The 14,586-nt window shown below is 39.1% G+C and overlaps 1 protein-coding gene across 1 annotated transcript in view; it reads left to right on the forward strand.

Annotated features, from left to right (window-relative positions):
* Positions 1-14,586, forward strand: part of LOC120565497 (glypican-5-like) — a 55,660-nt gene that overhangs the window by 25,613 nt on the left and 15,461 nt on the right. The window contains exons 9-10 of the mRNA XM_039811329.1: positions 548-668; positions 9,710-9,851. Coding sequence (XP_039667263.1) covers positions 548-668; positions 9,710-9,851 — 263 coding nt within the window. The remainder of the gene's footprint in view (positions 1-547; positions 669-9,709; positions 9,852-14,586) is intronic.

Below are 14,586 nucleotides of genomic sequence, written 5' to 3' on the forward strand. Positions count from 1 at the left end.
AACTCAAAAATACTACCTAAAAATATGTATCAATATATTTAAAAGAAAATATAGCCTTTGAAATTGTACTCAGTAAAAGACAAGAAGTTATAGCCGTCAAATATAGTTAATTTGTAAAATAAAAGAGACATTTTATGGAGTTCAATGAATCAGTTTACAACCCGTTCTTTATAAAATCTCCATGACTTCAACAAGGTGATTAAGATTAAGATCAGTCTGCCAGAAGATGAACTCATGTCACCATAGCTGAACTTCTCAAGTGACTCCTCTGCTTGAATACAAGTCTGTTTCTTTGTTTCATTTGCCAGGAGTTAACTTATTTTACAATGAGTGTGTGTGTGTGTGTGTGTGTGTGTGTGTGTGTGTGTGTGTGTGTGTGTGTGTGTGTGTGCGCGTACATGAAGTGAATAACTACACCCTGACTGAACACACTAGTATACTGACTGTGGGAAAACTGGGGCATGCGAGTAACACACACATACCCACACACACACCGAACTGGGACAGAAAGTACTTCATGTCTCTCGCTTGTTCTTTCTTTCTGTAGTTATGCAGGTCTTGTGGTTGGCAGCAGTTTAAAAGCCCAGAAGGAGAACCCAGAGATGACCGTCCGTAATACAGATCCTGTGCTCAAGGGGGCGAAACAGAGGCTGGAGCAGCTAACACAGGTACACACACCCATGAATAAGAAAAAGAGGTGAGGTAAATGTTGGCACACACCATTCTCACAATTTTTTATTCTCGACAAACTTTTTATTTCACTTACTGTCAGTCCAAAGTTTATGTTCACAGGGGTTAGCTTTTTGCAATGCTAATCGCCTACAGATAGCAATATTGATTGGCCGGTCAATTTTTTCATCAACACCATCCAGAGCAAGTCATCTTGATATAACATTAATATATAGATTTGTGGTCCCCAGGGCCCAGTTTTTCAAAAGTAATCCATTGGGATTTTGGATCACGGATTGTATCAAATCTTGGAAATGGGTTTTAGCAAAAGAGGGATTGCGAACTAAGATCAGATCACGTAATCTGATTTTATTTGATCTGGATCAAACCTGCCCTTTGAGTTTTTCAAAACTTTGAACTCAGTTTGGGATCTGTTTGATCCAAAAAAACAGGATTATCCTGATCCCATCAGAAGGGTGGATTCAGTTGTGATTTTTTGTTCCAAATAAAATCAGAGTGTTTTTTTAAGTTTACTGATGATATATACATTTCTTCATATTTGAACCATATGTGAATGTGGAAATTGTCATGTCACATCTAATGAGATATGGTAAACAAAAAAACTAAACAAAAAACATAACAAAATAAAGAATGTAAAATTTTTCTGTTTATTACAGTGTTTCTGTTTCTTAAAGTGCCCATATTATGAAAAAATCCCTTTTTCTGGGATTTGGGGTGTTAATTTGTGTCTTCGGTGCTTCCACACGCATACAAATTTTGAAAAAAATCCATCCATGCTGTTTTGAGTGAAATACGGGTTTCTGAATGTGTCCTGCCTTCAGTCTCCGGGTGAGCTGGTCAAGATCTGCACGGCTTTTTACGTCACTAGCTGAAACGAGCTGGCTAACCGCAACCGTTAGCATGCTACCTTGTTCTCAATGGCAAAGCACTGCTACAGCACACACAAGTTCACCATAATCTACAAAAGAACTACTTACATGTGCGCCCTTGTTTAGAAGAAGTCTCCCAGCTAATCCTGCCTTGTAACTGACCGAATTTGGAGAAACAGCCTTTCTGTAGCTAAAACAGAGACCTGAACACAAGGTGAAAAGAGGATCTGCAGCAGTGAGATAGAGCTGTGCAGTACAACAAAAATATGGTGTTTTTTGAAAATTAAACCATGTAAACCTATTCTGGTACAACCTTAAAATACAATTATGGGCGCTTTAAAATTAAAACAAACAATGGCTATTAGTGGCCACTGGTATTTTGCCTACCTGTTGTTCTTTGCTAAGCCAGAAGGCTACACTGTTGGTTCCATTTAAGGCTCTGGTAAACCTGAAATTTGGTATTTGGATCACAGTGATCCAATCCAATGTTCCTTTAAAAAACTGGCATAAAAGTAAGATGGATCAGGTGATCCTGGATAGCAAAACATGAGATTTCCAAATCCATATCAATTTTTTTTTTAAACTGGGCCCAGTTGATGATGATTTTGTTATTCTGGTGACCTCATGGTCTTTGAATATATCCCTATATACCGTATGTATATAACATCCTGTCTGAATAGTTTCCCTCAGGATGACTCCTATTGTTTTTTGTGACCCTCTGACCTTTCTCCTAGCACCACTATCAGGCAAAACTGTCCTCTTACACTCAGGAAATGTAATGGGCAGATGGTCATGGAATTCTCCCCCAGAGACATTTTCCATTTTAGACACATTAGCTTTCTTTCTTGCAGCGTCATCATCAGGCCAAAATGTCAACTTGTCAACTTTACATCAGCATGAACTTTAACATACCTTATAATCTTGAAGGCATTCCAGCATGTACATATCTGACATTGATATATTGAGATTTCTAGCAATGGCCCACACAATGAAGTCAGTGTCTTTTTCTCTTTGCCTTTAACCATTCCACAATAGCGTAAGCTGTGACATATTTTTGCATTGGGCTGGGATATTAATGTATCCCACTGTGCAGGCTATGCAGTGGCCTCTGTTCTAAAACTGTATTGATTGATTGTTGATGTAGATGAAGTCAGAGTAGTAATCTAACAAGAGGATCTGAAGGTGATGTTATAACTCTTTCCATAAGCATTTAAGGTGCTGTAGGTAGGATTGGGAAGATCCAGGACTTAGCCAAAAAATGTGAACATCGACAACTTCTCAGTCCCTCCCCCCTTTCCACTAAAGCCCAAAACGGTCTCCTAAACCCCTCCCCCCACAAGGGAGAATGAATGTGTGTGTGCATGAGCAGTGATTGACATGCAGTTAGACACCGCCCTTGGCCCTGATTGGTGCATCTGAACAGGGAGTGGTGGATTTTTGCAAATCGCTCTACAGGCTGTAGGTGGTGCCAGATGAGCCAGATTTTTTATTTTTTTAATTACCTGCTTCATGTAGTTCTACTGGAACTACTGGTCAGTTTCAGCAAATATCACAGAAAGTTAGTTTTATAAGGCTTACCTACTGCACCTTTAATATCTTCTGTAGTCACTGCCCTATTGGACAGAATTATTAATATCCATGCTTAAATAATGATGCTGTTGTTAGTTTGATCTTTGACTGTTATTGTTGTAGTGAAATATTAGGTTCAGCCTCTTGGTGTTTCTCGTGTGATGTAGGTGTGATACACACAGGGGCGTAGCACAAGACCCTGGGCCCTATGCATAGGCAGTCCTGATGGGCCCCCATGTTCCTCAACTCACCACCCTCTCCCCTCCCAAAAAAAAATAAATAATAATAATCGGGCCTCTGTACACATGAATCTGTAGGCCTAGATGTTTATAGGATAATAACTATTAACTGTAATGCTTAGAGTAGCCTGATAACACACATTTCAAACCTCCTTTCTCAACATTCTCTAACCTACTTTACTGTGGTTACTACTACATTTTGGTTGTTTTCTCTGTACCTTTACTTGCCAGCCTGCATACTATGATGTCTCTCTGATCATCTGTTAATTTATCTAGCCATAGTCCTGGATCCTCTGGCAAAAACTGGTCTACACTCCTCTGCCTACTTTCCAGTTCCTCATCTCTCATTTCCACACTGTGCTCAGAGCAACACTCGTGCTCCCTGCTGTCTTCACTTCCATCATCCTCAATCAGATCATCTCTATCATCTTTCTCTATGAAGGATACATTTGATATTAACCTCTTATCCTAATTGTAACCTAATATAATAAAACACACTAAGATGTTAGTGTTACTTAACACCTTTCAGTCAAAATGGCTAAAGATGGTTTGCTTTAATTTTGATATAAGCTCACCTTGCCTCAAATCCAAAGAGGATGATGAGGGGTCTGTTGCTCCCTGCTGTGACAGTTTCTGAAACTGAGGGCCATGTGTTTCACAATGTTAACTCAGTGTTAACTAAAAATCTACTGAATCTGACATAACTATAATGTTGACATGATATGTATCTACCGATGAGCTACCAAGCTACCTATGACACTGATTAGACTATTATTGCTAATTATAGACATTATAGCCTATTCATTTAAAATTAAACATGTTTTAAATTAGGCTATTACAATGGTGTGTTGTATGCAAACAGCATTGCTAGTGTACTTTATTTATTTAGCCTTTACCTCAGATTACATGTATAACCAAATTATCATTTGAAAGTGTATGTTCTGCTCTTTCTATGGGTTGTCTCAGTCAGTTTTTAGCACTAACGATCACGGAGATATTCAAAAAGTTTAGCACCATGGATTTCGTTTTCTAGTTTGTGCTCACCTTTCTTTGAAAAGAAGTCAGTTACCAATTGTTTCCCCTCCTTTTGTTTTCTCTCCTCCTCCTGTCTTTCCTTTCTTTTTGGTAGCCTGATTTGGCTTTCTTTGAGAAAGACATTTCTACAGCAGAAGTTTGCGCTCCACCAGACGCTCAACTGATCTAACGTAAACAAAATGCGTGCAGATGGACCAAACCATTTGGCGCATTAGCAAGGGGTGGGTGAGACCTTAGATAGCCTTTTTTGTATACAAAATTTAGTCAGTCAATCAACCAAGTTATTCAGCCAGTACACTAACTTTACATTTCATCTGACATGCATTATGAAATTAAATTAGGAAATGAAAATATCCAGGTGAAATTAAATATATTACAGACTTTTCAAGGGCCCTCTCTCCCCTTGGGCCCTGGTAATCAGGACATCGGTTTTACCCCCAGTCCGACGCCCCTGGATACACAGTTGCTAAAGCTGCAGGGGTCTGGATTGTGTGTGTGTGTGTGTGTGTGTGTGTGTGTGTGTGTGTGTGTGTGTGTGTTTGTGTTTGTGATGTGTTCTCTTCATCTGGCTCTCAATCATTGGTTATCACCTCATGTGTGAACTGCTGCTTAATCCAATAAACTTAAATGTCAGCACTCTGAACAGATGTAGATAATAACATGCAATAATACATGCATTAATTCAACAATTAAACTGGATTTATGCAGCATTTTCAAAACTCTGAACAGCATGGCAATATGGTGTTGTGATTTGCATGAATGATTCATAAAATCATGTGAATATGACTCCATAAAATGATACATTAAGGTTATCCGTAATGATAATTCATTATTAATTATGAGGATTATGTGGCTGTTTTTGAGGTCTGTTTTGCGACAATCAGACAGGCTGATAGACAGACAAGGGCAGACAAGTAAACACATACTGAGAGGAGGACCCGGCAAACAAGCAAAGAATTCAACAACGAAACGTATGGTATGATAGCCATTAAAGGACGAGGCTGGCAGTATTCTGTATTTTGGTAATTGTTTACAAATTCCATGATAAGATAAAAAATCTTTATCTTTATATTTTCTGACATTCCAAGCCAGTCTGTGGTACTTAACGGGTCATGGATTATTTTAAAAGCAAACAGGTCAAACAGGAATAAATACTGCTTTTGTTGGGGACTATTTTCAGCGACAATATTTGGCTGTGCTAGCAAGGATTTATTGCAGCAGGTTTTTTTGTTTGTTTTTGGATGGAAGATGTGTCAAGCTTTGGATACACAGGCAGAAAGATCAATTTATCATTGGTTTTGGTCATGGGATTTGTTAACCAACAAAACTACAGAATATCAACAGACTTATCCTTTAAAGTGCATGCTTGTTGGATCGAGAAGTCAATTTGAAATGAACCAGGTATACTTATACTTTTACTTATGTTTTGATGTCGCAGCAAGATCTTTCAACGCTGACTCTGAGTACTTTATTGTGAGGTCAGAGTGAAAATTGTAGTTTGTCAACTACATCTGAGAAACTCTTTTAAAAGTGTTGGTGGTTTTGGAATCATCGTGGAAAAAACATGGGATGGCACATGCTATGGTTTGTTTTTCTTTTTTTGCTGTTGAGGCTCTTTCTGTGCTCCGTCTAATTTTGGTGGTGAGTCCATTCATCATGCTGCATTTACATGGAGGAAATGTTAAGTCAGCATCCCTTCCCTGCCATATACACAAACCACACATGCACCATGCAATCACTTATGTATGAGATTTGCTTTCTCAGGCCCATTAATTCTATGTAACCGATACATGTCCTCTTCTTCTTTCATTCATTTAAAGACTATTAAAGCTTCTAAAGACACACACACACACACACACACACACACACACACACACACACACACACACACACACACACACACACACACACACACACACACACACACTATGAGGATAGGAAAAGTGAGATCAATGTTTTTGGACTTGTAAAGTGTCCCGCTGAATTGATGATGGTAATGATAACAGGCCACAAGTCAGATATAACACAGCTCATCTGCATTGCAAACTATTTTCAGTTCCAAATGGTGTGCATCCTTTCCATCTTTTTGATATATTTGGAGAACAAGTTTAGAGTCAACTTTGGAAATCCATGGCAGAGGCTGTGCTTCTTTCAGCTAGCTGTGCTTTTGTATGTGGAGGAAGCCATTTATCTGAGGTGCACACATTAATGCACACCATTTAATAATAACTATTCCTGCCTGTCATGTGGGCCATTTACACACTTGCACAGCTAGGATTAGAGGAGGAACAAAATATGAAACAAGACAAAGAAGCATCTTTGGAATTTTAATTATTTCAGTGTTTAAGAGGGTTGCATTTCTGTCTGTCTTTCCCTCAGTCTCTTCTTATCTTTCACTGTCCCAATTTTGTGTTATGTGTTAATTAGACTTTTGCAGCAGTGGGTTGTGTTTTACACAGGCTTTGCCCTCTAATGGGATTCTATTAGTGTAGCCAGTGGCGTATCCGTGCAATTAAAATGTGTATGTACATGCTTAGCCAACCAGGATGAGCTTTATCAACCCTGTGAGAGCTGCCCTTGCATATTAAAAGGGCAGCGGTCTCACCATTTCTAGAGTGTCGGCAGAATACAGGAAGCCTGCTTAACTTTGTTCAGGAGAGCATTCCAGGTTCATCAGAGCTTCAGTTAATCTTTGCTTTGTTTAAAGGAATAGTTGACATTTTGGGAAATACGCTTATTCGATTTCTTGTTAAGCATAAGAAGACAGAAAACAGTCTCATATCTCCAACGTCAGTGTGACAGCTGGACTCCAGGAAGTCAATTAAGAAAACTACAGCTACGGTTGTATTTCTGTAATAAAGTGAATTTAATGAAGCAGTTATCTTTCACAGATTTATTTCAGCTTTTTATATGCATATGGTGCTTATGCCTTCATATGACAAAAGGCCAGTGACATTAAGTTACAGTCAACTTTTATAGATATATACAGCAGTAACATAAAAATAATTATTAAATTAAATAATTTGACTTGTAGGCCTATTGGTTTTACTGGAGAGTTTCAGTGCCACATGACCTAAATCCTATTTAAATTCTAGCCTTTCCACATGACTAAGAAAACACAGTCCTGGTGGAAACATTGCTGTAATATGTTCCTGTCCTCCCCCAGGCCTAATTTGCTGTTTGATGACATAATGGTGAATCACTGCACTGAGTCTAGTCTGTCTCCATGTCCCTTCGGACATGCTGTCATATAACAACCTTGGTTCCCCCCTGTTTCCACGGGCTTCCCTACACCTACTGTACAGTGGAGGCCAGATGCCCCTCCTTATGTGTCCAACCTGCATCTATCCAGTAGGGAAACTCAACCTAAAACATAGGTAGACAATGTTAATAATTGCTATTTTTAAACTGTTAAAAAATATCAATTAGAGATATAGCTTGGACTTTTGATCATTTATTCAAAATATGAAGCAACAGTGCACATATAATAAAAGTAGGTTATAGCCCTGTTTGTTAAGCACATATATGGTATATGTCATGTTAATATTATATATTATACTACATGTCTGTGTTTGTCTTTGTTCCAGTCAATCACATGTGCAGTGCATTATAATTATGTGTGGGTCTACTGCTGCACTGTGAATGTATAATATTTGCTTACTCAGTATGTGTGCATCACATTGTGCACCACAATATACTGTATAGCAACAGCTTATACAATATGTTCTTGTGTTAAAGGGATTATATTTGCAAGGCAGAGTTAAGCCATGTTTAAATATTGGAAAGGAGGATGGATTTTTCTGTCTAGCAACTCAGAAGCGTTGGCAGCGTGGTTATACCTGCTCTTACTTTAAATGACAATGAAGGTCTAAAGTTTGTAATTATAAAATCCAAAAGAGTTGACTCTCAGCCTTTGTAGTATTTGATTTGTCAGAACGATTTCACCACTGTAAGGTAACATAAATCATTATATGATAGATGTTACAATTTTGGTGGCATCCGCTTTGCGGTATATATAAAAATGTTATCTCGAATAAAATAGAATGAGATGTCAGTACAATATATCTTTTTCCTTTTTAAAACCAGTGGCTGTTTGCCTTATCTCTGCACTCAGCTGGACTTTATATATTACCCACCCTGACTCTCTACTATACACATTCATCATGCTGTGAACCAATTATATGTTCCTGTATATGTGTAAAAACCTAATAACTCCCATTTTGGTGTGTCATAGTTTCTGACTTGGACAAAAGGTTTGCGTAGTCCGTTATGAGTTAATCAGATTCTACAACCATTGATTGAAACTAATCCACAATGCCTATATTTGATTTTAAAAGTCCACCAAATGGTTGTTTTTGATATTTTTTCAATCCCTCGTTAGCGGAGCTTTAGGAGACGTGAGGTTTCCATCTGGCATCACAATTATGTAACATGACACAGCACCCATGCTGTGAATTAACTGAGCAGTAGAGAATATGGATTCACACAGAGACAGCATGGCCTCAATTACCCTTTAGTCTGATCTCTGACTTTGTGTATGTGTTCATGATCTGTAGTGCTTTTGTACATGTTTCTGTGGCCATTTAGTGCCTTTAGAAGGAAAAATATATCAGAAAAAAAGTCTTATCAGTTCACGCTACATTGCTGACCTTTGACCTCATCACTATTAGCTGTTTGTAATGTTTGTGATTTGTGAGTTGAAGCTTATTCTCCTTTGCACTTACTGTAACTCATTCTCAGGTCAGCTAAATGCCAAAAATGTAAAGCACACACGCAGAGTCTACAGCCCCGCTAGCGGCTCTGGGAGGCTAATTGCTTTGAGCTGAATGCTAACATCTGCATGCTAACATGTTCACAGTGACATGTAAGTGTTTTACAGGTATAATTACAATCTCAGCTAAGCCTTTAAGCATGCTAACATTTTTAACTAGCACTAAACACAAAATTCAGCTGAGGCTGATGGAAATGTAGTTCGTAAGTACTAAGTCATACATCAAAATGTTGGACAAATTGCAATTTTGACCTGATGATGGTGCTGGATGAGAAGTCAGACCAACATTGCCATCCATATAGCCACTTGTATGTAAGGCTGGGCAATATATTGACATTGATACATGAGACTAGATATCGTCTTAAATTTTTGATATCGTGATATGACACAAGGGTTGTCTTTTCCTGGTTTTAAAGGCTGCATTACACTAAAGTGATGTATATTTGATATTTGATTTTACTCCATATTGCCCAGCTTTACTTGTATTGTATGTGTAGTGTTTATAGACATTTGTATTGTATGTGTGTTTTATTTAGGAGGTGTTAGTGGACCTCGGCTGGGTGAGCAAAGCCAGAGGAAAGGAGGAGGAAGAGGAGGGAGGGAGCGCACAGACAGAGAGAGGCAGCGGAGACGACTGCGATGATGAAGATGGCTGTGAAGCATCTGGTGTGGAGAACGGTGAGTCAAACACACACACAAACACACACAACCTGACATACAAACACACATGCAAAAACAGAGGAACACACATTAGCAAACGTACAGCCACACATATAAACAGATGAATTGATGCACATTTCCAAGCTTGTCTTTTGCTTGTGCAAACATAGAGATTAAAGGTCCCATGGCATGAAAATTTCACTTTATGAGGTTTTTTAACATTAATGTGAGTTCCCACAGCCTGCCTATGGTCCCCCAGTGGCTAGAAATGGTGATAGGTGTAAACCGAGCCCCGGGTATCCTGCTCTGCCTTTGAGAAAATGAAAGCTCAGATGGGCTGATCTGGAATCTTGCTCCTTATGAGGTCATAAGGAGCAAGGTTACCTCCCCTTTCTCTGCTTTGCCCACCCAGAGAACTTGGCCCACCCATGAGAGAGAGACATCATGGCTTTCAAACAAGCAAAGTGGCAGTTGGTCAAGGCTACACCCCCACCCTCCACCTTGCCCCCCCTCTCTCCTTCACAATTGCTACAGACACATGGTACATACTAAGGAAAGCTCATTGTGGGACTGGCTCTAGTGGCTGTAATTCTGCACCAAGGCTGAATTTCGGGAAAGAGACTTCAGATACAGTATTAGGGGACCAATAAGGCCTACTGTATATAAAAGCATCCAAAGAGCACCATGTCATGGGGCCTTTAAGAATCATTCATAACACATCAGCAATATAGACTGTATATACACACACACACACACACACACACTAGCAACCACACACACACACACACACACACACACACACACACACACACACACACACACACACACACACACACACACACACACACACACACACACAGTTCATTGGCATGGTGGAGGTTTTAAAAACCCCCCCCCCCCCACAAAAATTCTCCCCCCCGCAAGGAACCCCCCAAAAAAAAAAAGAACAGAGAGATGGATTCAACTGTTTCTCTCTCTCTCTCTCTCTCTCTCTCTCTCTCTCTCTCTCTCTCTCTCTCTCTCTCTCTCTCTCTCTTTTCCATCTCTCTTTCTGCTGGTCTCAGCAGTTTATTTCCTGCTCGGCCGGGATAAAGGATGCACTAACAACCAGGTCATCCCAAAAATGAAAAAATAAACCGTAATTATTCATTTATCTCTTGACATATTCACCAGGCTCATGCTTATACATAATACATGGGTGTGTCACAGGGAGGTCTGGGGACCCATTGGTGCATTAAGGCAATCACACAGAGTGAATGTAGTTCAAATTAGCTGTAACCAGTGGGGTGCCCGTTTGGGGTGCGGGCCTGTTCGGAATGGGCCGATTGCTTGGTTCCCAGTATTTTTATTTTCACAAATTAATTGTGTAAATTCCCACAAACAACATGTGACACAAAATGCAGTTATGAAACGCTTGGTTCCCAGTATTGCTGCTTGGGTGGCGTGCCCATTCAAAGCGTTCTCGAGAATCAACTCATCCAATGGTAAATGAACTGCATTTATATAGCGCCTTCCTACCTTACCGGACAAAGCGCTTTACAATTTGCCTCTCATTCACCCATTTACATCGATGGTGTCTGAGTCGGATGCATGTATTTTCCGTTTCCTTCTGCTTTCTTTGCGTTTGAATTTCAAATTCGGTGGATTCATGAAGACTGTGGTTAACTGCTCTTCAGATCTCTGTAGGGTAACTTGAGACAGCTAGCTAGACTATCTGTACAATCTGAGCTTTCTCTCGCATTTTTTATATTTTTTTTATTATTTTCTTTTATTTGTGTGGAGTTTAGCACTGCCCATTACGATTCTGATTGGTTTAAAGAAATGCCATTGAACCAGAGCACGTTTTCCTCCCATCCCCAAATGCTATGTGGAGTAGCCAGACCCTCCATCAGCACATTAGCTCTCCATGAACCGCAATCAGCCGTCTAGGGATGTAGCCACTCCCCGCCCCCGCTGCTGTACTGCGTATGTGGGAGACACACACTCATACATACACACGCACAGAGGTTCCTTGATTTATAGTTACATTTAAATTGTTGATCAGAAAATGTTGCTCTATGTTGAGGTTTATTGGCCAAATGTAATGTGTTCTGTTTTTGACCTGAATAACATTTTGGTGCCCAGTGTTCTCTGTAGTCTTACTGTGAGGTAACGGGAAGATTTGGCAAAAGAAACCAAGGGATTTCTTACATAAATTGTACCACTCTTTTCAATGCGAGAAGTCTGTTTTTGAGTACTGTAGTAGTAGTAGTACTCAAAAGACTCCTGCATTGTAGAGGCTTGTGAAATATGAAAGGGATTTTAGTTGTAACCTATAAGCACCTACAGTAAGTAATTTGTTTAAGTATTTCTTTCTAAATCTAAAGACTCTCTCTCTCTCTCTCTCTCTCTCTCTCTCTCTCTCTCTCTATATATATATATATATATATATATATATATATATATATATATGTATAGCATTAATCAAAGTGAAACACTCACAAATGAATTACAAACATCATGAGTTTTGATTGCCAGTAATTCTGAATGGCATGAACAAATATGTGACCACAGTGTAACCTGAATTTTAGAAATACTGAGGTCATATGTCACAGATATATTCCCTAAAAAGTCTTTACAATTGTATATATGCTGTATATTTGGACATATGTATACGTATATACGTATAATTCAATTCAATTCAAACAACTTTATTCATCCCTAAAGGGCAATTCAAATTTACAGTCAACCAGTCACATACACACATTGTGTAAAAAATGATAAGAACCCTGCTGTAGGATTGTACTGGTAAATATTGCTATTGAAGTTAAGGGATTTTATGTAGCCATGGGACAAAAACAAATCTAACTCAATAAGTACCCGAGTGTAATCTCCACATCAAAGTTATGACATGTACTAAAGTAAGACCACTAAGTCAAATGGGGGTATTTGTGTGTGTGTTTGTGTGTGTGTGTGTGTGTGTGTGTGTTCTTGTTTAACTATATTTGTGGGGCCAAAATGCTGGACCCCACAACTTTAAAGGGCAGTTTGAGGGTTAAGACTTGGTTTAATGATTAGGGTTAGAATTAGGTTATGGTTAGGGTGAGGGTAAGGGTTAAGTTTAGGCATTTAGTTGTGACAGTTAAGGTTAGGGTAAGGGGCTAGGGAATGCATTATGTCAATGATGGTTCCCCACAAAGATAGTAAAACGCACTGTGTGTGTGTGTGTGTGTGTGTGTGTGTGTGTGTGTGTGTGTGTGTGTGTGTGTGTGTGTGTGTGTGTGTGTGTGTGTTTTACAAGAACAAAACTGTATTTAAGATGTCACACTGTAAAGCTTTGGTGAGAGTTAACTTAATTTAGAGAATATTTAAATGCAAATATTTGATAGTTAGCTTTATGCATATAGTTCATACTCATAAAACAAACTCCTTTATTTCACATAACATGCAAACACTGTTGATATAGTAGCTGTGAATAGAAGACTTTATTTATGACAAGATAAAACATTTATATCACCTTACATGTTTGTTTCCTTACACTGCATCACCCAGCTCAAAAAGAAAGGTATTTGTTGTAACATTTGTCATAACCTTAAGACTAACCTTGATGTGTCAGATCAGTGGAAACTCACGCCTCCCGCTGGGCCTGAAACTGGTACATCGGCTATTTAAAGAGAAATTTCCTGGTTATGATTTACCGAGCTGGTGGTTGCGTCTGGGGATCTTGTCTGTGAAGCCACAATGAATTCCCGAAGAAAGAATTACAATAAAGAGTGACAAAAGGGGATTTTCTGCATGTCTGCCCACTCGTCGGCATCTCTATGCATATAAACAAGCCTCGCACGCACTAAAGCTGAAAGAGTGATTCAGTATCAACCTGACCACACAAATCACAGGGATTTCTTTCTCTTTTTTAATTATTTGTACTTTGAATGCCTGCACTGTACATCTGAGTTAATGTATGTACAGTATAAAACAGCATCAACTAAATAGGCCAATCTGATTTTTTTGGGATATGTCTTCCACTAAATCTGCCTGTTCGTGATCTCTGACTCTCTCTTTAAAATTCTGCCTCCAAAACACTTCTCTGAATCAGATTAGCTGAAATGTGGAGCTTATTACTTCACAGGCAAGGAAGAGCATAAAAAGAAAATTCTGCTTGCTTGAGAAAGAGAGTCTTTAAAAGTGTGTGGATGTGCGTATACAAATTAATCTTTATGGCCTCTTGTTTGTGCGTGCGTGCGTGCGTGCGTGCGTGCGTGCGTGTGTGCGTGCGTGCATGCATGCCTGCCATGTGCTATACATGTGCGATTTAAGTGTGTGTGTGTAGGCGCTACATCTGTTACTGCACTGTCTTTGTGTGTAATCCACTATGTAATAATCTCTAACCGTTGTTTTCTCTTGCACACATGATTGAGCTTATGTTCTCGCTCTATCCCTGGGCTTGCAAATGTGAACAAGGATGATTAATATTGAGGAAATATTATCCCTGTCTTCTAATTAATTCTCATGACATTTAGTCTTTTGTTGAATACTGAAGAGGGACAAAAGAAGTGGAGGATGAGAGGTGGAGATGGGGTGCCAGGCGATATCTGAAATCAAACCTCGAAACTTTAACACCTCATTGCCAAGCCTGTGTTTTATTTATGCGGGCCTTTTAACAGTAAGAAGTTATTTTAGTCACAGCCTATTATTATTTGATTTAAGTCCATTTACAAGTTGATCTCAGCCCACAGAGGGAGAATCACTTGGCAAACATTGTTCACAGATCAAA

This window comes from Perca fluviatilis, chromosome 9 (genome assembly GCF_010015445.1).
Source record: "Perca fluviatilis chromosome 9, GENO_Pfluv_1.0, whole genome shotgun sequence".
Lineage (NCBI taxonomy): Eukaryota > Metazoa > Chordata > Actinopteri > Perciformes > Percidae > Perca > Perca fluviatilis.